Below are 24753 nucleotides of genomic sequence, written 5' to 3'. Positions count from 1 at the left end.
CAAAGTGATAAGACCGCTGGAAAGTCAGCTATTATCAGTACTGCCTGTTCCAGGCTGAAAGGCGGCTCCCAGGCCTGATGAGGCAGTTGTCAGACCACCCCAGCTCTGCCATCCACTCGCATACAGCCTGGGGCAAACTATTAACCTCTGTGGGCCCTCGTTTTCTTAGCTCTAAGTGGAGATACAGTGATCACTTGAGCGGGTTGCAGGTGGGATCACAAAGCACGCCGAGCAATGTCCAGCATATGGTAAGGGAATCGACAAATGGTGGTTACAACTGTTTCCCAGTTCTGTTTCCTACTTACCAGCCCAGAACCATAGGGACTGGACTCCTTGAAGGCAGCAGGGCAAATATCCCTGCAGCAAGACCAAAGGAAGGCACTCCTGGTCCCTTTTTCAAAGAACCTTAACTCTTCATTGATTTGTTTTTGTTTTGTTTTTGTTTTTGTTTGAGACAGAGTCTCGCTCTGTCACCCAGGCTGGAGTGCAGTGGTGTGATCTCGGTTAACTGCAACCTCCACCTCCCAGATTCAAGCAATTCCTGTGCCTCAGCCTCCTGAGTAGCTGGGATTACAGGCGCCCACCACCACCACCACACCTGGCTAATTTTTGTACTTTAGCAGAGACTGGGTTTCACCATGTTGGCCAGGCTGGTCTCAAATTCCTGGCCTCAAGTGATCCATCTGCGTTGGCCTCTCAAGTGCTGGGATGATAGGTGTGAGTCACCACACCTAGGCCCAATTCTTCATTGACTGGGATTCAACCAGTTCATTAGTGGAGGTAATTTGGCCTGGGAGGGGCATTGAAGTTACCTTATGCTACCCACAAAGAAGTGGTTTACTAAGCAGATTAACAGTATAAGCCAAAAAAGAATTCATGAACTACTTAGGGAAAAAAGCCAGTTTTAATCCTTTCCAAGTACTTCTTTCTCTAGAGGCTGCATATGGATTATTTACAAATCATTCCACATATCACAGAAGATTCCCCGGACCTTAACTTTCAACTCTTTCTTAGGCTTTATATGAATTTAAAAGACATAAAACCACATTTCCTTCATATTACTGAATAATTGAGTTCAAATTTCATTCCCATTGCTTACTTGACTTTGGACAAATAAATATTTAACCTCTAAAAACCTCTTATATAAATGGTACCTACATCATAGGTTTCTTTTTAGTTAGTTTTTTTTTTTTTTTGAGATGGAGTTTCACTCTTGTTGCCCATGCTGGAGTGCAATGGCATGATCTCGGCTTACCACAACCTCTGCCTCCTAGATTCAAGCAATTCTCCTGCCTCAGCCTCCCAAGTAGCTGGGATTACAGGCATGCGCCACCACGCCAGGCTAATTTTGTATTTTTAGTAGAGATGGGGGTTTCTCCATGTTGGTCAGGTTGGTCTCGAACTCCCGACCTCAGGTGATCCATGCACATCGGCCTCCCAAAGTGCTGGGATTACAGGTGTGAGTCACCACGCCTGGCTATCATAGGTTTCTTAAATTACATTCAAATTAATATAATAATGTATGTAAATATACTATGTGTATAAATACAATAATATATATAAAAAATTTTAACACAATGTCCAGCACATAGTAAATGCATAAACAGTGCGTCTAGTATTATCTTACTGAGTTTAATCCTAATTTGGATCACTTAACTGTGTGATCTTGGCCAAATCATTTAACCTCACTGAACCTTGGTTTCCTCCTTTGTAAAAAGGAAATAACACCTACCTCATAGCCTTGTTATAAGGATTTAATATTTTTATTTATTTTTTTGTTTTTATTTTTATTTTTTTGGAGACAAAGTCTTGCTCTGTCACGCGGGCTGGAGTGCAGTGGCACAATCTCAGCTTACTGCAACCTCCACCTCCCAGGTTCAAGCAATTCTCCTGCCTCAGCCTCCCTAGTAGCTGGGATTACAGGTGCGTGCCACCACGCCCAACTAATTTTTTATACTCTTGGTAGAGATGGGGTTTCACCATGTTGGCCAGGCTGGTCTCGAACTCATGACCTCAAGTGATCCACCTGCTTCAGCCTCCCAAAGTGCTGAGATTACAGGTGTGAGCCACTGCACCTGGCCAGGATTTAATCTTTTTTACTTTTAAAACAATTAGCATGGTGTCTGGCACAAATTCAGTGCTCAATAAATACATATTTGTTAGTTGAATCTGAAGTCAGACTTTTTGATCTCCTAGTTCATTCAGAAGAGTGAGGTCAAGTTTAACAAAAGAGGAAGTCTCATCAAAAGAAAATGTAATGATGTGCCTGGCACAATGGTTCACGCCTGTAATCCCAGTACTTTGGGAGGCCGAAGTGGGAGGATCACCTGAGGTTAGGAGTTCGAGACCAGCCTGATGAACACGGAGAAACCCCATCTATACTAAAAATACAAAATTAGCTGGGCCTGGTGATGCATACCTGTAATCCCAGCTACTCGGGAGGCTGAAGCAGGAGCATCACTTGAAGCCGGGAGGCAGAGTTTGCAGTGAGCAGAGATCACATCATTGCACTCCAGCCTGGGCAACAAGAGCAAAATTCTGTCTCAAAAAAAAAAAAAAAAAAAAAAGATGTAATGATGCTTAATAAGAGGGTGAAACCTGAAGAGGACGGTAATAAGAACAATGACCTATGATTTGAGCACTTACCATGAACCAGGCCCTGAGCAAATAATTTTGCATAGAACACTCTATTAATCTTTATGAGAAAACCTTATGCTATCGGTATTATTATCCTCATTTAAAAGCCAATGTAGATATGACTTATGATCAACTATTAAGGAAACCAAGGAAATGATGGGGAGGAAGGAGGAAGAGGAGGACACCTGCTTGTTATAACTGCTGATGCTCCAACCTATCGCCTGGCCTGCTGGGAAGTCTGGTATGCACATAAAAAAAATCAAACACTGATGTTTAGGACTACAACTAGAAAAAAAAAAAAAAAAAGCCAGTGTGATTTTCAGGTATTAGAGGTGATGTTCAAGGGTCCAGAAGAGACCTTTCCTCAATACTCTGCAGTAGTGTAGTCACCTGCTTACTACAGCAGTGACTCCCCTCTCTAAAAGAATACAGAAATCTGGAGAGGGATGAGAAGGAAGTCAAGGGTTAGAAGCTAATTCCTATGAGAAAAAAAAAAAAAAAAAAAGCACAAAAGAAACTGGGAGACCAGGCACAGTGACTTAATGCCTATAATCGCAGCACTGTGGGACGCCAGAGGATTGCTTGAGGCCAGGCGTTGGAGCCTAGTCTGGGCAACATAGCAAGACCCCCATCTCTACAAAACATAAAAACAATGGTACATGCCTGTAGTACTAGCTACTCAGGAGACTGGGGTGAAAAGATTGCTTAAAACCAGGAATTCAAGGTTACAATGAGCTATGATAGCACTATTGCACTCCAGCCTAGGTGACACAGCAAGACCTTGTCTCAAAATAAAATAAAATGATAGCATAAAATAAAATGAAATAAAATAAAATAAAATAAAATAAATTGGGGCATGTCACCTAGAGAATATAAATCTTAGGAGGGATTTGAAAACTATCTCCAAATAGATGGAGGATATCTAGAGGATGCTGAATGGACTAGAATGTCTGAATTGAAACCCAAATACCCTCACTTTGTAGATAAGAAAATTAAGATTTAAAGAAGTGAAATGGCCAATAGTGGAAGAATTAGGGCTAATACAAAAGTCTCCTAATTCCACATTATGTTCTTTCCACCATAACATGAGAAAACCATTATCATCTTCACCAAAAAACAAATGAAAAGATCGCTGGGGTAAAATTAAAGGAAAAACAATTCTGATTCAAGAGAAGGAAAAATGTCTTCAAGGTCGGAGGGATAAAAGATCAGAATGAGTTACCCCCTCCCCATCAGCCCTGAAAAGACACAACCATCTGTTCCAGTTGGCCATTCGGGAAGTTAAAATTTTAAATCATTAGTTGATTTTCCAGTCCTCACTAGTATCCTTATGTTTCTATATCCACGTAAGTATATATTTAACTAAAATGCATTGAAATTAATACTGACTGCAAGTGAGTATCCACTGAGTATTATGAAAACAGAGTCAGGCTCAATTCACTAGTTTCAAAAGGCATATGCCAGCTCTCACACTGTATTTGTGGGTAAACCGGTGTCACTTTTTTGGAGAGCAACCTGGCAATAACCATTATAATTTAAAATGCACCATCCTTTAAACCACTGCTAGGAAGGCCACCTGGGAAAAGAAAGCTGATATCCTCCAACCGGAAACATCTGAAAGCCTATCAATATAGTCCTGATTAAATTAAAAGGTTACACCTATGTGTGAGAGTCTATATACTTGTTTAAAAGAATGAAGTAGAACTGTTCGTGTGGCTGGGCGTGGTGGCTCACACCTGTAATCCCAGCACTTTTGGGAGGCCAAGGCGGGCAGATCATGAGGTGAGGAGATCGAGACCATCCTGGCTAACACGGTGAAACCCCGTCTCTACTAAATATACAAAAAAAATTAGCCGGGCGTGGTGGCGGGCGCCTGTAGTCCCAGCTCCTCGGGAGGCTGAGGCAGGAGAATGGTATGAACCTGGGAGGTGGAGGTTGCAGTGAGCGGAGATCATGCCACTGCATTCCAGCCTGGGCGACAGAGTGAGACTCTGTCTAAAAAAAAAAAAAAAGAACTGTTTGTGTTAATTGTGAAAAGATATCCAAATACTGTATATTACTAAATCCAAGTATATATTTAATAAAAGGTGGACAGTGTGTATCACATGGCTTGATTTGTATAAACTGTATACACTCATCATACATACACACAAGCTTGTGTATCATTATATATTTTTCTGAAAGGATACATAAACACCTGTCCACAGTGGTTGTCTTTGGGAGAGGAATCAGCATGGAAAAAAAGGATTTTTATTTTTTATTATTTACTTTTAAGTAATATGTGTGTGTGTGTTTGCTTTTTTGTTTTACCATGTGCAAATATTCATTTGATTTTTAAAAGAGAGTATGTGCTTAAAATGAGGGGGCTGGATTAGGTGACTGTTCAAGGTCCTCCAATTCTTATAATTTTATGTCCTGGAGGCATTCAGTGGGGGATATACTGCAATGACAGTGAGTCCTGCTTTACAGCTGGGGGACATGGAGCATCACGTGATAAAACATTTCATTGGCCCTGCCACCATTAGTGGGTTAGCATCTTGGCAGACTTCATGGTGGCAGGAGAGGAAGCTGGTAAACTAAGGAGGGCTTTCCAATAATGGGAACAGAAATGAGGGCTTCTAAATATCTTAGATAGATCTTTGGAGTGGAGGAAAAAAGGCACTAACTTTTGTTAAGCATCTGCTGTGCTCCAAGCAGTCTGGCGGGGTAGTTGAGAAAACAGATCTGGAATCAGATTGCCTGAGTTTGAACCTGAGCTCTACTGCTGACCGCCATGTGAGACTGGGCAAGTCACCCCATCTCTATGTGTCTCCGTTTTATCACTTGTACATGGGGGAGGTAACAATTGCTACCTCATGGTGTTGTTATGAGAATTAAAGGAGTGAATCCATATAAAGTGCCTAGGACTGTGCCTGACACATGGTAAATGCTCAATACAGGTTTGCTATGATGATGATAGTGATTACTATTACCATGAGGACAACAACTACTCCTCCTCTTCTTCCTCCTCCTCCTTCTTCTCCTCGTCCTCCAGGAAAATGCAATAGAGACGGAGAGGTGGGGTTGTCCATACTTACCTTCAATCTGGTCAGCAGTGAAGTCTATCTGCAGGGAGGGAAATAGAAGTGAGGGCTTGGATTGCTAAAAGCAATTGTAAAGGTCTCCAAAGGGAAGCAGAAGCAGAAGTGGCTTCCAATACAGTCTGGCCACCTCCAGCAGGCCACTGATAAGCAAGGAAGGAGACTTGTGCTAAGGGTAAAACACAAGTCTCCTGCTGAATGAGACACAACTGACAGGCTATGAAATACAGTCAGCCCTCCTCCCCAGCTTCAACCAACTCCGGATTGAAAATATTCAGAAAACAGTAAATAATCACATGACAATAAAATATAGTACAAAAAATATATAACATAACGATCACATAGTATTTACATTGTACTAAGTATTATAAGTAACCTAGAGAGGATTTAAATTATACAGGAGGCTGTGTGTAGATTATATGCAAACTTTACATAGGAGGCTTGAGCATCCTCAGATTTTGGTATTCGTGGGGGTCCTGGAACCAATCCCCTACAGAGAACGAAGGACAACTGTAATGCAGACTCCAAAGTTCTCTCAATACCACTTATTAAGTGATGGTTCCAGGTAAGAGGGAAAGGGAAAGAAAAATTCCCTAGATAATTGTAGAACCTACACGGACTCCCTATTGCAATGCCTTTGGGTCAAAGGTAAATTCTCCATCCTAGCCACCCACAAACTGCCCTCCCTGTTGCCCCTTCAATCTCTTCCTAGTCCATAGTCCTCTGACAAGCTGCACTTCTGCCCTCTTTGGGCACCACCACTCCCCACCCTTTGACTCCTCTTTCTATCTGATTCTGATTTTAAATCCACTCCCTTCGATGAAGGCTTCCCACACCCCATCCCACTCCAGCCCCTCCTTCCGCACATGTCCCTAGTTAAGTACAATTTATAAGAGGCCATTGTTTTGTACTGAGCTCCTACACTAGGCCCAATAGACCAAACCAAAATAGATTCACTCATACTGAAGTTCCATATCACCAAGCTGAAACTAAGTTGTTGATCTGATTCTCCAAGAAATCAGGAAAGTGAGAGATAATAGCCAGATCCCCAAACAGGACCGTTTCAGCCAGCGTGATAAGAAAGTGCCATCTGCTTTAACGTTTACAAGAAAAGTAACTTTGCAATGACCAATCTGCATTTTGCTCTTCATTTCTGCTTGCCTCTGCCCTTCTCTGTCTATAATACCACCTCCTCTGCTCGGCTCGTTGTTACCAGATTCTAGACTCAAACATCAAAGCCAATTCAGATCTTAAAACTAAATGTGTTGTAATTTTGCCTTCTGACACACTCTTAGGCACTCTGGGACAGCAAGAGTAATTAGCATGGGCCCTCCACGCTTCCTAATTGTTTCCAGTCATGCCTTTATGTGCACTCTGTCTCCTTGAAGCCACTGTTCCCTCAGGCAAGGATTCTTGTTATTGTTCACTGAAATGCTTAGTATATAGTAGGCACTGAAAAAGTATTTGTTGCAGGAAGTAATACATTTTGGACTTCCCCCTCATAATGCATAATAATTTAATGCTGAGTACAGAAGAGGAGAGTGAATGACAATGGCCAAGCGTAAGTCATCATTTTATTTTATTTTATTTTTTATTCTTATTTTTTGAGATGGAGTTTCACACTTGTCACCCAGGCTGGAGTGCAATGGTGCAATCCTGGCTCACTGCCACCTCTGCCTCCCAGGTTCAAGCAATTTTCCTGCCTCAGTAGCTGGGATTACAGGCGCCCACCACAACGCCCAGCTAATTTTTGTATTTTTAGTAGAGACAGGGTTTCACCACGTTGGCCAGGCTGGCCTCGAACTCCTGACCTCACGTGATCCACCTGCCTCCACCTCCCAAAGTGCTGAGATTACAGGCATGACCCACCGCACCCAGCCCAAGTCATCATTTTGATTTAAGATCTTGTATGTTACCTCTTGGTCCTTATGCACCCCACCCACCCCACCCCATCCCATCCCATCCCCTCTCCACTGGTGGTGCTTCCAATCCTGGAGCCTCTTCTTCAAGTGCCATCATTCCTAGTACTAATTCTGCTGCTGCTTGTGCTGTGCCCATCCCATCTCCTCATCTCCAAGAACTGACCTCCATTCATGAGGACCCAGAGGTGGCAGCCATGAGCTGGGGATGGGTTGGGGCAGTGGAGAGTTAACCGGGTTGGAAAAAAAACTAGCTGTGGCCAGGAATAGACTTTGCCAAAAGTGGGGGGTGGTCAGAAAGTTAAAGGAACCCCCTAGATGGGCTGAAGGATGCTCTGCATTCACTCTCTGAGGAAAGGCACAGTTTGCCTTACTTTGCAATGCTTTAAGTACCAGGAATAAACATGTAAGAGCAATTAATGTAAAAACATAAAATCTCAATAGATGTGGTCATAACTACACACATTGGGCTTAAGTTTGCTTGTGTTCTATCTTCGAATCTTTTTTATAATTTATTTATTTATTTGTAGAGACGAGGATCTTGCCATGTTGCCCGGGCTGGACTCAAATGCCTGGCCTCAAATGACCCTCCCGCCTCGGCCTCCCAAAGGGTTGGGATTATAAACACGAGTCACCTCACCTGGCTTCTGCTCTATCTTGGAGGAAAGAACCTTCTAATCAAAGGAACTGGGTAAGTATAACACAATAATAGGGAAAATGGCTCTCATAAAGATACCTATTTTTTTTTTTCTACTTCAAAGCAACTTCAACAACCCCCAACAACGCCCACGAAGATGCAGACATGGAAAAGAGGATTGCAACCAGGGGTGCAATTTCTCATGGGTGAGAAATTGAGAGAGGAGAGTGAATGAAAGAAGTGACAGGCCAAGGGAAGGACACCAGTTGGATGCCACTAGGCAGCTGTTGCCCAGACACCAGGGACCAGGCCTGGCAACCCACCCAAAGGCACAGTGCTTTATGGGAACAAATCAGAAATGAAGGCGAGGAGGGATCTTGAAGGGGGAAATAGCTTTTCCTGCCAGGCTCGGCTTGTAGAGGGAGTGATGTATGACCTAGAAAACCTGCAGGTGTTTTCAGGGTCCTACAGGAGCCTCAGTTTCCCCAGAGTGAGCCATAACCAAGTTCAGAAATGGGGCAATTGCCTCCATCTCTTGGCTAAGCAGTTCCACCTTAACTCCTGCCCCTTGTGGGGACTGGGTCTTTGGCATAATAATTGTAGGGTTATCCCGGCTGTGGGTGTGAGAGGAATTCTCAGAGGGCAAGGAGGTCATACAACTAGAGCTCTGGGTTTTAATTTCCCTGCCTGCTTGTCATGGAACCTGGTCCTGTGCTCTTATTTTGACCTGATACCTCACCACCCCCAGCCCTGTCCTGAGGCTGAGATCCCTGGGGGCTCAGCACTCCCAACCTGTTATTAATAGCTCTTCATACCAGTAGCCACTTGACCTCTTCCATTCTGGTGCCAAGGCTTAAAACTGCTCCTCTCCAGAGGTCTCTAGCCCCCTCTCTCTTCAGCCCGCCCCTCTCCCACCAGTTCCATTCCTTCAGCAGCTGGGCCAGAGAGCTGGGAGGTCTAACATGACTGAGTCAGCAGGCAGGGCCCACACCAGCTCCAGGGAGAGGAATGTTTTGTGTGAGGAGAGCAGGGTGGGGCAAAGGAACCAGGCCCAGCTTCCTGATCCAGTCGGAGAGAGGGTCTCAGCCCCGGTTGGGCCAGTCCTCTGCATGCTACAGATAGGAACCCAGGCTAAGGCCACAGAAGGAAAGGCCTGTCTGAGTAAGGAAAGAGAAGACAGGAATCCAAGCTCCTCTTACCTTAACCACAACCTCCTTCCCACCCTGCCCTCACCTGCCATAAGAGTGTTTGTGAGTGAAGCCTTTCCCAAACTGCCGTGAACAGGGAGGATATTCCCTCACTGTTTATATCACTTACTCCAAGTTACACTGGCAGCTCCCCTGTGTCTGTTCTCCATAAAGATATCCCACTACCTCCTAGGAAAAGGCTAGTCTCTTTTACTTTGCTATGGTGGTCCTCACAATGCCTTATAAAAGGGTGGATGTGTTGGTTGTATCTCTCTCCATTCCCAACTAGCTGCACAAATCTAGGGTAGCAGGACAGGGCTCCCTCAAAGCAGCACCTCATTCTTGATGGAAAAGGTTTATGACCCTATCTCCCCGTCATCAATCAACCCCAACACCCACTCCACTGCCCCACGGGACTGCGGTCTGGGTCATGGACACCCTAGTCCTCATCCCAGTCCGCCCCACATAAAGTAGATCTCTAAGCTCCAGAGCAAAAGGACTCTGCATGTCATCCCCACCTCTATCCCAATGGCTGAGCCTCACTTACCTTTACACTCTTGGGGTCAAAGGCAGGTTCCCTGGGAGCCTCAGGAGCTGGGGCAGGGGCTGGTGCAGGGGCTGGAGCTGGAGCTGGCTTGGCCACCTCCTTCTTAGGCTCAGGCTTCTTGGGAGCCATGTTCTCTTGTTGGGATCTTCGGTAGAGGAGTGATCTAAGAAGAAACCAAGAGACGTGGCGTCTGGGAGATGAGATAGGAGCCTGGGCCGCCTCCCTTCCCTTTTATCCTGGGCAGGAGCCCCCACAGAGGGGCTGGGTGAGAGCAAGAGCAACTGCTGCTGACTATAAAAGGAAGAAACGCCAGCAGGGTACAGCTGACAACTGTGTATTGTCACCAGGTTTGGGGCCACCAGCCCCCTCCCCTTCACGCCACACCTCTCTCTTCACCTCTAGGACAGGCCGATCCCTTCCTGCCAATTGGTGGAAACCCACAAGGACCAGGGAAACAGACCTTCTCAAATATGCCAGAGCAGCCGGAGAGATGAGCTGACTTGAGCAGTTGATAACCCTCACACAAAGCCCAGGGGAGGGTGAGGCTTTTTTTAGCCCCTCCTGAGCAGAGGCAGCCCACTGCACATTCCTTCTAAGCCAAGATCCTTTAAGCTGAGAGCCACTCTGGGCCCTCAGCTCTGCCTAGAGGCCCAACTCTCCAGGCGTGGAGCTCCGAAGTAACAGCTGGTCCAGCCAACCCACACTGCCCCACACCCTCCCAACTCACAGAGTGAAAGCCTCCATTTTCCAAAGCAGGCATCCCAGGAACTCCACAGACCTCAGATCCCTGGATCTACCCCCTTACACACAACCTCAATCATTCATTCAACAACTAGTGAGCACTTAACCCACGCCTAGGCACCTAGGAGAGAAGCAGACAGACGTGGTAGAAAGTCGAGGAGATTGAGGGTCAGAAAACTTGGGGTCTAGTTTTCACTCTACCCCTAACTCATTCTGTGCTCTGTGTGTGTGTGTGTGTGTGTAGTGCTTACTACTATCAGTACCAGGAACTGTTAAGTGCTATTCATATAAAATGTCATTAAATCTTCACCACAGTCCTATAAGGTAGATACTATTTTGTTTGTTTGTTTTAACAGAAACAAGGTATCGGTCTGTTGCTCAGGTTGGAGTGCAGTGGCGCAATCACATTTCACTGCAGCCTCGTCTTTCCTGGCTCAAGCGATTCTCCCACCTCAGCCTTCCCAGTAGCTGGTACTATAGGTGCGTACCACCACACCTGGCTAATTTGGGGGGAGTTTTTTTGTGTTTTGTTTTAGTTAGAGATGAGGTCTTGCTAAATTGCCCAGGTTAGTCTTGAACTCCTGAGCTCAAGGGATCCACCAGGCTCGGCCTTCCAAAGCACCAGGATTACAGGCATGAGCCGCCAAGCCAGTCCAGGTAGATACTATTATTATTTTCATTTTACACCTGGGGAGATTGAGACTAAAACTGGTTGAATAACTTGGCCAAGGTCACTCAAATAATTAGCTATAAGCTGGGATTAGACTCTAGATATGTCTGATTCTAAAGTCTATGCTTGAATAATGTATATGATAATCCAGTTATGGGGGAAAGGCATACAAGTTTGCACATTCATTGGAAAGATCAGGATGGATACACACTGAACCATTAACAGAGACACCTCTGGGGACCTAAGGGGTAAGGGTGGGAGGATAACAGCAATTTGCGGTTCTTTACTTTTTTCACTTCCTGTATTAATGGAAATTTTTATAACGAGCATTTACTGTTTATGTAAAAAAAACTTAGAAAGTCAACAAAATAATTCAGAAAAATAACAACAAAAAAGCGTATGTATCCACTACACAAAACTGCTTTGCCCTGAACCTTCAGACTCTACCGTTCAGGGGAAAAGAGGAATAAAGGTGAGAGAAGCAAAAAATCACTTGCCTTTCTAGGCCCAGTTTCCTCACCTATAAAGCAAGATTGCTAGACCACAGAACGCCTGGTTGCTGTTAGCTCCTAAGCCTGCAATTCTGGGTGCCCTGGAACCCACATCTGCCCATTCCCCAGCTCTCTAACCACAGGTTCCATGCCCCAAATCATTGCTTTCAGAGCCAGAAGGACCCTTAGAGATCATCTGGCCCCATCCTGTTTTACAGGCAAGGAATCTAAGGTCCAAGGAAACGTTTAAGTTGCCTCAAGACATTCAGCTACTTACAGGCAGAGCTGGTCCAACTAATTCTGTTTCCCAGGGTGCAGTGCTCTCTGTAGCACACTGCTCTTCACTGCTCCTCCTGTAGCCTGTACATGCTTACTGGTGGTGACAGAGAAGCCCTCAAAGGAAACAGGCAGGAAAAAGTGCCAGGACTTGCTCAAGGGGATATTAGAACGAGACCAGGGCCCAGACTCGAGCCCAGCCCTGGTCCTGAGCTGGGAAGGCGGGTCCTTTGCTCTGTTTACCTCACCTCCTCCCCTCATCTTCTGCCTCACCTCTCTTCCTTGTCAGCTACCAAACTTGATCCCTTGTACCCTCGATCGCACTTTCTATAATCCCTGTCAGTCCTCTCCCTGACCTACCCCATTCCCCACGGGGGTTGGGAGTTCAGGTTGTTGGTGATGGGGAAGGAGAAAAAGTGGAAACCCAGGCCCTCCTCCTTCTCCACCTCCACCTGCATCCCTTCCTGGACTGCATCCTGTGGAGTCTGTGCAAAAATATACAAACTGGGATTTCTGTAAAAAGCTGCAGGATAGAAGCTGGGAGACCCAGGCACTACTCCTGACTTTGCCAGCCACTTCCCCTCTCTGGGCTTCAGCTTGCTTATTTTAAAAGGAAAAATAATCAGGAGGCTTTCAAACCATGTTCAACAGAATCCTGAGACTAGAAATCTTGCTATCTTGCTTTATACATGACATGCTTCTGGCTGCAAGGGACATAGAAAGGCCAGGCCTTGGAGCTCCTTCCACCACCATCACTTCAGTCACCACCACTCCTGTGTTTTACATACCGGAACTCCCAGTGTGTAAAACAGTATCATTTTCTAATGGTTACATGGCTTAATTTTTTTAAAAATAATCACTGAATGGCACATGCCCCCTTCCAGTTAAAACACGCACACACAACAAGTTGTTATTATGTTATTGTCGTAGTTATTCTACAAAGATGTATGATCCTCAGAAGAAAAAGCTGGAAGGTTGTTCTTTTCTTTTCTTCCTTTCCTTTCTTCCCCCACCCCCCACCGCCACCTTTCTTTTCTAAAGTCTAAGAAGCAAAATGTCAAGTCTGCATGGGAACAGAGCTATGAGGTTAGAAAGCTGGGAAAGCCGAATGGGGCTCCGGAGGCATCCAAAATCACGCAAGGACTGTGGACTCTGGAGGTACGCAGTGATGGGTCTGAAGCCTGGTTTTGCCACTTTCTAATCTAGGCCTGAGTGGCCTCAGGACCTTTGAGGGTAAACATTTCCTTTTCAAATTGTCATGAGATTTGTATGAAATAATGTGAGTAGGGCACTGCAAACAACCTCTGCCATGTAGGAAACATTCAAAGAGATTCATTTCACTTTCCTTTGCCCAGCAGGTTGAAGCTAGAGCTGCATTCAGGCTTCCCAGATTTGGAACTTCCAGAGAGAGGTCCACATGAGAAAGGGACAAGGTAAGATGACAGTGGCTAAAGGGATTTTAAGGTGTGGGATTAGGAACGATGAAGAGGTGGAAAGGAATGGAAGTGGGGGAAGGGCAGCCGCTGGGAACTCATGGTGTAAAATATTTGTGGCTCAGAAAGCATGTGGCAGGTCTCTAGGGCCAGGCGGCCTGTCTGACGGAGAACACTCAGAGAAGGCATGCCCAACCACCTGAAACCTTAGGCACAGGTGCCCCAGCAGGGGAGAAGACGCTCCTCAAATCAGTTTCAGATTCGTTTTCGGCAGCCCCAGTGAAAAAAGTGCCTGACACTTCAGAAACAACTGGAGGAGAGCTGTGGTTTCAGGCAAAGAGCCATGCATGAAGAAGCAACATATCAACCCCTGGCCTTGTTTTTACTAAAATTCATGACGCCGCGCTTCATGAGAGCCCAGTAACTGGAGTCCGAGTTTCCATCTTCTTATGGTCTTCATTCTGTTTCATGGCCAGTGACTTTCACCTTCAAATCTTACCAATCGAGAGAGTATCCTTCCCAGGGCCTATGACACAGACTTGCCCTACAATATCTGTTGACCCATCAGAGCCAAGGAAAGAAGGAGATGTAGTAGTGTGAAGAGGCAAGTATGGCAGTGGGTACTGGCAGACAAATAACTTTCTCTGGGAAGCATCTGGTGGTTTCTGAGCCAGCGTTGCTGAGGCTCACCCAAATGCTCCCATGTGGGACTTCCAATTCAGCAGATTGAAAACACAAGACAGAATTTAACACCTACCGGTTTACATCAGATGTCAAATTCAGACACAAATGCACAAAGGAGAAGTGACATCAGCCCTCATTTGGGCTGAGCTCACAAACACTCACTCCTCCTCCTCCCTTCATCTCTAACCACACAGAGCCTGCCTGTGTCCTGCTCAGAGAGAGATCCATTAGCGTCTCCTGCCTGGGAAATGCTGCTGACAGCTAGCCTGGCTGTTAATGCCTTGTTCCTGTCACCCTTTCTCTCTCTCCTCTGACCAATGTCTCATAAGTCTGGACATCACAGGGTAATGCCCTGGCCAACACTATGTCAATCGTCCCCGTAGAGAGTACTGGGTAATTTGGGTTTTACTGCAAGGCAGAGGTTAAGAAAGCTGACTCATGAATCAGACTGCCTGGTTTAGAGTCCTGGCTTAATTAGTCAACTTTTTTTTTTTTTTTTTTTTGAGACAGGGTCTCACTTTGTAATCCAGGCTGGAGTGCAGTGGTGAAACATAGTTCATTGCAGCCTCCATTTCCCTGGTTCAAGTGATTCTCCCGCCTTAATCTCCCAAGTAGCTGGGACTACAGGTGTGCACTACCACACCTGGCTATTTTTAAACTTCCTTATGCCTCAGTTTTCTCATCTGTAAAATGTGGCTGTTACAACGACAATGTAGTTGTGAGGATTAAATGAGTTAATACAAGTGGCACACAGAGAACAGTGTCTAGCACAAAGCAGCTACTCAAGATCTTTAAGCTTGGATCCTGATTGAACTGCTGTGACTGTGGCTCCCTATCCCAAGATCACCCGCACAAGAGTTACAAAGAGAAAATACCAAGAAATGAAGAAACCCTCGAGAAACCCCTTGGGTGAAGGAGAGGGCCTTGTTTCAAATTGGTGTGGGTGTGGTAGAAGGGTGGCTTTGATTAGAGGCAGGAAGTGACCAGGCACAGCTGTGGAATGATTAAAAAAAGAAAAAGAGCTCTCAGGGTTCTGATCTCTCTTTTCCTCCACCACTGTCTTATAAGAAACAGTGCTACTCCCTCACTTGCCATGTGGTCCAGGTGTTGGTAAGAGTAACAGCAAAGCACTGGAGATGCACTGTGCTTGTGATCAAAACAAGTAAGGGGGCAACCCAACTTTAGACAGATGTTCCCCCTCCTTAGCCCTCTAAACATCCAGGGCAGGTGAACTACAATCTAAGAAGCATTTCGGCCACAGACGCGGTGGCTCACACCTATACTCCTAAGGCTGCTTTTCCCAGGCGGGAGGGCAAAGGGCGAAGCTCTGACATGAAGAGTTATTTCATGAGGCTGGGCCTGACGGACTTGGGAGTTTGGGGGCCAAGGGTTCTCAGTTTTAGGGAGGGCTCATTCACCCCAGCCTTCAACCTCTAAGCTCAATGGCACTAGTATGCATTGTTGGACAGAACAACCTATATGGCCAAGGACAAAATAACAAGACACCTGAATAGCACAACTAATCCGAAAGGATACAACTTACTTGATTACACAGTGTAACTTAAGTGGAAATATGACAACAGATGGACCAAGATTTTAAAAGTAGCCCAAAAATCATGCTAAAAGAGATGAAGGAAAAGATTACCAATATGACACCTGGACAAGAAAATGTAAAGAACAAACAGAATATCAACATAAAAAGTATAATAGATGAAATAAGAAAAAATATTTTTAAAGAACAAGCAGGCCAGGTGCGGTGGCTCACGCCTGTAATCCTAGCACTTTGGGAGGCCGAGGTGGGCAGATCACGAAGTCAGGAGATCAAACCATCCTGGCTAACACAGTGAAACCCTGTTTCTACTAAAAATACAAAAAATTAGCCAGGCAAGTGTTGGCAGGCACCTGTAGTACCAACTACTCGGGAGGCTGAGGCTGGAGAATAGCGTGAATCCAGGAGGCGGCACTTGCTGTGAGCCGAGATAGCGCCACTGCAGTCCAGCCCGGGGACACAGCGAGACTCTGTCTCAAAAAAAAAAAAAAAAAAAAAGCAGAGATCTTATGTATGAAAAAGTAATCACCAAAATAGAGCACACGATAGATTGGAAAAGTGGCAGAATAGATATAGCTGGGAAACAAATTAGAGAATTCAAAAACAAAAGAAAGAATATCTCCCAGAAAAAAAAAGAGGGCAAAGAAATAGAAAACATAAAAGAAAAGCTAACAGATATGGAGGAGAGTACGTTTATATTTAATTGACAATTTTAAAAAAGAGATATGAAGGATAGAAGTCAAAATGTTTTAGCCTGGTATTCCCAGCACTTTGGGAGGCTGAGGCAGGTGGATCACTTGAGGTCAAGAGTTCAAGACCAGCCTGGCCAACATGGTGAAACCCCATCTCTACTAAAAATACAAAAATTAGCTGGGCATGGTGGTGCATGCCTGTAATTCCAGATACTCAGGAAGCTGAGACAAGAGAATTGCTTGAACTAGGGAGGCAGCAGTTGCAGTGAACCGAGATTGCACCACTGCACTAGAGCCTGGGCAACAGAATGAGACTCTGTCTATAAGTAAATAAATAAATACATTTAAGCTTCAAGGAAAGAAAACATCTCTGGCTTATCTAGACAGGTGAAAGAATTTATGCTCAAATTGAAACCTTTCACAATACAAATCAATACACATTATTTCAACCTAAGTATGCAGAAGATTCTAATTGTAATAAACAGAATTATGTAAATTGGCTACATAAACAAGAAAAGTTTAAAGAATGCTTTGTTGATATTAATAGATTTAGAGTTGCTTTTTGTTGATATTAATAAATTTAGAGTTGCTTTTTCAATTTATACAATACCTCTTTGAATTTCATGTTAATAATACTGAGTTGACACAAGAGTTAGTGAATTCACTTAACTTGGACAGATGTAGTTTTAAAACTGATATGTTTTTGCTTCAAAGTCAAGTCAATTCTGCTAAAATAAATATGACTAATATGAAGTAGTTTTGTCAGTTTGCATGTAAACATTAAAGAAAAATACTTTTTTGATATCTGATTATTAGAAAACTTTTAAGTATGCTTGGAACAACTTAGGTATATGAATCTACTTTTTCAACTGTGCATTTTATGAAATCTAAATACAGATTAAGTGTTTATAATGAAAATTTACCATCCAAACTGAAACATGCTATAACAGCAAAATACATACTGGATTTTGAAGTACAAAAAAAGAATGTGGGCCGGGCATGGTGGTTCATGTCTGTAATCCTAACACTTTGGGAGGCCAAGGCAGGTGGATCACTTCAGGTCAGGAGTTTGAGACCAGCCTGGCCAATGTGGTGAAACCCTGTCTCTACTAAAAATACAAAAATTAGTGGGCGTGGTGACGCATGCCTGTAATCCCAGCTACTCAGGAGGCTGAGGCAGGAGAATCATTGAACGCCTGAGGCAGAGATTGCAGTGAGCCGAGATCGAGCCACTGCACTCTAGCCTGGGCAACAGAATGAGACTCCATCTCAAAAAAGAAGAAAAAGAAGAATGTAACATATCTCATATTGATTACATGTTGAAGTGATAACATTTTGGGTGTATTGAGCTAAATATTATTAAAAATTTTAGGCCGGGCGTAGTGGCTCGAGCCTGTAATCCCAGCACTTTGGGAGGCCAAGACAGGCGAATCACGAGGTCAGGAGATCAAGACCATCCTGGCTAACATGGTGAAACCCTGTCTCTACTAAAAGAATACAAAAAACTAGCCGGGCGAGGTGACGGGCGCCTGTAGTCCCAGCTACTCGGGAGGCTGAGGCAGGAGAATGGCGTGAACCTGGGAGGCGGAGCTTGCAGTGAGCTGAGATCCGGCCACTGCACTCCAGCCTGGGCAACAGAGCGAGACTCTGTCTCAAAAAAAAAAAAAAAAAAGAAAAGAAATAAGTAATCTGGCTAGGCACGGTGGCTCACGCCTGTAATCCCGGCACTTTGGGAGGCCGAGGCGGGTGGATCACCTCACATCAGGAGTTCAAGACCAGCCTCACCACATGGAGAAACCTCGTCTCTACTAAAAATACAAAATTAGCCAGGTGTGGTGGCGCATGCCTGTAATCTCAGCTACTTGGGAGACTGAGGCAAGAGAATTGCTTGAACCTGGGAGGCAGATGTCGCAGTGAGCAGAGAGCGTGCCATTGCACTGCAGCCTGGGCAACAAGTGCGAAACTCCATCTCAAAAAATAAAAATAAAATAAAATAAATAAGTAATTAAACAAGAAAGGTCTTGCATGGACTACTGAAGAAAGAAGGCCATAAATCAGGAGAATTATTAACCCAATCCTCTGTATATAAAAATCCTTCCCACCAAGGAGGGAGAAAATAAAAGCAATGAATAACCTGGAGGCTCAATAACTCATAAGGCCCAGAACACCAAAAATGAAAGCAGAAAAGGAGGGGAAAGGTGTCTAATATCAAAGTTCAAGGACCACAGTAAAAGTAGCTATCACAACACTTTATTTGTTACTTACTTATTTTTCGAGACGGAGTCTCACTCTCTCACCCAGGTTGGAGTGCAATGGCTCGATCTCGGTTCACTGCGAACTCCACCTCCCTAGTTCAAGCAATTCTTCCTCCTGAGTAGCTGGGATTACAGGTGCCCCCCACCATGCCCAGCTAATTTTTGTATTTTTAGTAGAGACAGGGTTTCACCATGTTGGCCGGGCTGGTCTCAAACTCCTGACCTCAAGTGATTCGCCTGCCTTGTCCTCCCAAAGTGCTGGGATTACAGGCATGAGCCACAGCACCTGGCCAACACTTTAAATCATCCTCTCAAACTTCATTTCCTTGACTGCTTTAGTGTAGGTGGAGAATGCTCTATGTTCGGCCTCATTGCTCAATTGTTTAAATGGTTGAAGCTCATTTCTGTACTGCAATCAAGGCAGTGCTGCCTAGTGATGTATGTGTGAACTGAATCCTGTGAGAAGGACACTGGGAGGGGGCCTGCCTAAGGTGGGTTAGAGTCTACCTAGGGATCTAAAGCAGAGGGCAGGATAGCTGGTGTTTGGCAGAGATTTATAGTTGCAAAGCAGCAGAGAGCAAGTTGGAATCCTCACCAGTCATCCAAACTGCATCATCCCAGATATGCTAACAGCTACAAGGAACTTCAGAGGTTCAGAGAGAAGGAGGTGACTTGCCCAATGTCATACTGAGTGATGACCGACCTGAGACTAGAATGCAGCTGCTAAGACAACTGGCAGAACTGACACGGGTTCTCTCAGGGAGAAGCCTAGCCCCCAAGCAGGGCAAGGAAGCAAGGAGACATCAATGAAAGAGATGGCCCTGGAACCCACAGCATGAGTAGCTCTCAGTAAGCAAAAAGAGCCCAAATCCTTTCTCAGCAATTGGGGATATATTTTTAATGCTAAAGGTTATTCTCTTTTTTCAGTTTCCCTTTCCATCGACTTCCTCTTTTACTTCTTGAATTCTGACTTCCTCTCTAGCACACCACCAGTGACTTCCCTGTGACTAGATCTAGTGTGCTTGTTTTGGGCCTTCTCTGCTATGCTTGTAACACCAAAGTTCTGCCACCAACTCTCCTCTCCCTCATTCAGATTACTCTCATTCATTCATTCATTCAACTAACACTTATTGAGGCCAGGCGTGGTGGCTCACACCTATAATTCCAGCACTTTGGGAGGCCAAGGCAGGTGGATCGCTTGAGCCCAGGAGTTTGAGACTAGCCTGGGTAACATGGTGAAATCCTGTCTCTACAAAAAACACAAAAATTAGCCGGGTATGGTGGCACATGCCTGTAGTCCCAGCTACTCCAGAGGCTGAGGTGGGAGGATCCCTTGAACCCAGGAAGTGGAGGTTGCAGTGAACCGAGATGGTACCACTGCTTTACAGCATGGGTGACAGAGACCCTGTCTCAAAAAAAAAAAAAAAAAAAGAGTTTACTACAACTAACATGTATTGAGCACCTACAGAATGCAGGTACTTTTTTTTTTTTTTTTTTTGAGACAGGGTCTCCCAAGAAGCTGGGATTACAGGCACACATTTGTTAATGTAATGCCTTGTAAAATCTTTGTGAAACTATTTATCATTATATTAAAGGTACGTATTTGTATGTCTGTATCCTCTACACCAGACAGTGAGCTTCTTGGGGCCAGGGATGGTCTCTTATTCATCTTAGTAAAAGTACCTGCAGGCTGGGCACAGTGGCTCATGCCCATAATCCCAGTACTTTGGGAGGCCAAGGTGGGAGGATCATACAACTGAAAGAAAGAAGGTGCACAACTAAAGATGCTTTTAGTTCTGCCTGAAAACTCTCTCTCCAGTCCCAAATTCTTTCCTTGTTTGTTTGTTTTTGTGGGTTTGTTTTGTTTATTTGTTTTGAGACAAAGTCTTGCTCTATCTCTCCAGTTGGAATACAGTGGTATAATTTTTTTTTTTTTTTTTTTTGTGAGACAGAGTCTCGTTCTGTTGCCCAGGCTGGAGTGCAGTGGCACAATCTCAGCTCACTGTAAGCTCCGCCTCCCAGGTTCACGCCATTCTCCTGCCTCAGCCTCCCGAGTAGCTGGGACTACAAGTGCCTGCCAGCACGCCCGACTAACTTTTGTATTTTTTTTTTTTTTTCAGTAGAGACAGGGTTTCACCTTGTTAGCCAGGATGGTCTCGATCTCCTGACCTCATGATCCACCCACCTCGGCCTCCCAAAGTGCTGGGATTACAGACGTGAGCCACTGTGCCTGGCCATAGAGTGGTATAATTTTAACTCACTGCAACTTCGAACTCCTAGGCTTAAGTGATCCTCCCAGCTCAGCCTCCCAAGTAGCTAGGACTAGAGGCATACACAACCATGCCCGGCTAATTTATTTATTTATTTATTTATTTATTTATTTATTTTGTAGAAATGAGGGTCTCACTTTGTTGCCCAGGCTGTTCTCGAACTCCTGGCCTCGAGTGATCCTCCTGACTTGAACTTCCAAAGTGCTGGGATCATAGGCATGAGCTACTGCACCTGGCCAAGCTTCACGTTTTCAATTAACCTTTGGATATTTCTCATTTGAGGCTCTCCAAACTCAGTCTGGTTTAAACGTACATCAGCCTCTATCTCCCAAATCACGTATCTGTAACAAAATTAAAGTCTATTCAAGACAACTACAGTGTATACTTAATACTAAAATACAATCAATCTGTGTCTAATCCATCGCTCCGCAATTTACCCAGAGAAAAAAATGAGGCTGCTTAGAGCCTAGTTAGAAAAGAGAGAAGCAAATAATCTATTATTTGGTGGGCATCTACTCCAGATGCTATAGATATTTTTTATCTAATAGTCAGGTATATACGTCACTTCTGAGAAAAAAAGAGACAATAGCCACTAAGATCATTAAATTTACTCTTTTTGTTCTAAGTCTGTACTCAGTAAGCAGTCTTCTGATTAGAAACTGAATGCCTTCAGGACAAGGAACTGGATAAGAGTATTTCTCATTTTAAATTAGTAACTCGAAACTGCTTAAATTTTCTATCTTTTTTCAGATTCAACCATCTAGGATCCTAGAGTAGTGAATATTGAGAGTTGCCCAGACTCCCTGGCAGCCTCTCTGCTACATTCCCAGCCCCTAGTCTTTCTCTCCTCTGATGCACATAATCCTCAGCTGTTATCATAATCTTTTTCAAATTCTGGTCTCATGAGGTCACTCTCCAGCTCAATCATCATCAACAGCTCCTTCGGTCTATTTTATCAAAATTAAAGTCATCAGCCAGGAACCCAAAGGTTTTTATCAGCTGTCTGCAACACCATCATTTCAACCAAGCTTATAAGGCCTCCAGTCCAGACAAGCTAATTTGCTTACAGTCTCCTGCCTTTATTACAGATGCTCGCCACCATCAGTTGACAATATCAAGTCAAAAATGCATTTAATACACCTAACCTACCGAGCATCATAGTTTAGCAAAGCCTACCTTAAACGTGCTTAGAACACTCACCTTAACCGACAGTTGGGCAAAACCATCTAACACAAATCCTATTTTATAATAAAGTGCTGAATATCTCATGTATTGAATACTGTACTGAAAATGAGACACAGAATGGTTGTATAGGTATTTGAAGTACAGTTTCTACTGAATGCATATTGCTTCTACACCATCGTAAAGTCAAAAAATCGTAACTTGGGGGCTGTCTGTAGTTTATTTCCCTGTGCTTTTGAGTCAGCCCTAGTCCCCCTAGTCATAGGCCATTTAGCACATCTCAGAGCTCATCTCATTCAAGATGCATTTTCTGAATAGTCTCAATACTTCAGATACTGCCTTGACTTTAAATCCCTTAAGGATTTGGCCAGGCACTGTGGTTCACGCCTGTAATCCCAGCACTTTGGGAGGCTGAGGCAGGCAGATCACAAGGTCAGGAGATCGAGACCATCCTGGCTAACACAGTGAAACCCTGTCTCTACTAAAAATACAAAAATTAGCCAGGAGTGGTGGCAGGCGCCTGTAGTCCCAGCTACTCAGGAGGCTGAGGCAGGAGAATGGCGTGGACCCAGGAGGCAGAGCTTGCAGTGAGCTGAGATCATGCCACTGCACTCCAGCCTGGGTGACTATGCGAGACTCCATCTCAAAAAAAAAAAAAAAAAAAAAAAATCCCTTAAGGATTTATGTGCAAGACCAGCATGTTCTCTGGGCCCAGAAAGGGGGAGTCAAAAAAAAAAAGGCATCATGTTCAGATCAGTGAGATGAAATGAAGTGACCAAGTCATTCAATCATCAGATATTTCAAAAATATTTCTATATTTACAATATTTTAGTGAAACAACAAGTTCAAAATAGAGTATTTTAGCGAAACAAGAGCAAAAAATATTTATATATTTTATAATGTTTGTGCAGGGCACTGAACTAGGTGATGGGGACACAATGTTCAAGCCAAGTTCCCTGCCTTCAATGCAGCTTATATTAAACAAATATGATTAAAATTACCATACATACTATGAAAGAAAAGAACAAAAATGTCATGAGAGAGAATAACAGAGTAGAGCTAAGAATTTAAATTAGGTAGGTCCAGGAATATTCTGAGGATATGATACTGAAGCTGAGGCTTGAAGGATAAATAGAATTTCACTGGTCAAAGAGTAAGGGAATTATATTTCAGGAAGAAAGAATAATATGTAGAAATACTTCCACTTTAATCACTCAGTCAATATTTCTTAAGAATCTTCTACATATGTGGTGTTTTTCAAAGAACAATATAGAGAAATATAAGACTTAGCCCTTGCATTAGGGAGACAAGACATAAACAGAATAATCAATTATATAAGTCTACCTGGGCTTGCTATAACAACATACCTACCACACACTGGGTGGCTTGAACAATAGAGATTTATTTTCTCACAGTTCTGGAGGCTAGAAGTGCTGGCAAAACAGATTCTGGTGAGGGCTTTCTTCCTAGATGTTGGCCTTCTCCCTGTGTCCTCCTATGACCCTTCTTTGGTGAAGGCCCACAGAGAGATCAAACTTCCCGGTGCGTCTTTTTATAAGGACACTAATTCTGTCGATTTAGGGCCCCATCTTTATGATATCATTTAACTTTAATCACTTCCGTAGAGACCCCATGTCCAAATACAGCCACACTAGGGGTTAGCTCCAACATATGAATTTTGAGGAGATGCCACCAGTCTATAACATCAATCAACAAACAAAAATAACACTAGGAACAGAGTGAGTTTATTCTATTCATTCATTAAACAAATAATACTAAGTTCCCATTATATGCCAGATACTGTACTAAGAGTGGAGAATACACAGGGAGCAAGGCAGACAGGGCTTCTGCCCTCATGGAGCTTATAGGCTAGACTGGAAGTAGACAATTAAACAGGTCATTACAGCAAAGAGTGATGGGAGTAATGACAAGTCTGGTAGCACTACAGTAACAGCAGGGAGAGCCAACCTATCCCAGAGGAGCAGAAAAGGCCTGGAAGAAGTATATTTGGAGAATAAGCAGAGCTAGTCAGATGAAGAATAGAATTAAGATGAAGAGTAGAATTTAGAGGGTTCTGGGGAGAAAGTGTAGTACTTGCAAAGCCTGTGAGGCAACAGAGTGGGTGACTTTGGGAGGCCACGGCAGGTGGATCACCTGAGATCAGGAGTTGGAGACCAGCCTGGCCAACATGGTAAAACCCCGTCTCTACTAAAAATACCTGACTGGGCACAGTGGCTCACACCTGTAATCCCAACACTTTGGGAGGCTGACGCGGGCAGATCACCTAAGGTTGGAAGTTCAAGACCAGCCTGACCAACATGGAGAAACCCCATCTCTACTAAAAATACAAAATTAGCCAGGCATGGTGGTCTCTGCCTATAATCCCAGCTACTCGGGAGGCTGAGGCAGGAGAATCACTTGAACCCGGGAGGCAGAGGTTGTGGTGAGCCAAGATCACGCCATTGCACTCCAGCCTGGGCAACAAGAGCAAAACCCCGTCTCA

At 44.2% G+C, this 24753-nt stretch overlaps 1 protein-coding gene across 5 annotated transcripts in view; it reads right to left on the bottom strand.

Moving 5' to 3' along the window:
- MYL4 (myosin light chain 4) overlaps positions 1-24753 on the bottom strand; it is a 35139-nt gene that overhangs the window by 4429 nt on the left and 5957 nt on the right. The window contains exons 1-3 of one of the 5 annotated variants that reach the window (XM_028836626.2): positions 12187-12223; positions 10008-10170; positions 5715-5742 (exon numbers count right to left, since the gene is read on the bottom strand). In XM_028836626.2, the coding sequence (XP_028692459.1) occupies positions 5715-5742; positions 10008-10136 (157 nt within the window). In that variant the 5' untranslated portion in view covers positions 10137-10170; positions 12187-12223. Of the gene's footprint in view, positions 1-5714; positions 5743-10007; positions 10219-10403; positions 10532-12186; positions 12224-24753 lie in introns of those variants that run through there. The other 4 variants (XM_077972297.1, XM_077972296.1, XM_077972299.1 and 1 more) reach the window with 4 other exon arrangements.

Source organism: Macaca mulatta, chromosome 16 (assembly GCF_049350105.2).
Source record: "Macaca mulatta isolate MMU2019108-1 chromosome 16, T2T-MMU8v2.0, whole genome shotgun sequence".
Taxonomy (NCBI): Eukaryota; Metazoa; Chordata; class Mammalia; order Primates; family Cercopithecidae; genus Macaca; species Macaca mulatta.
Note: the sequence above shows the minus strand (reverse complement) of the source record. Positions and strands in the feature narration are given on the sequence as shown.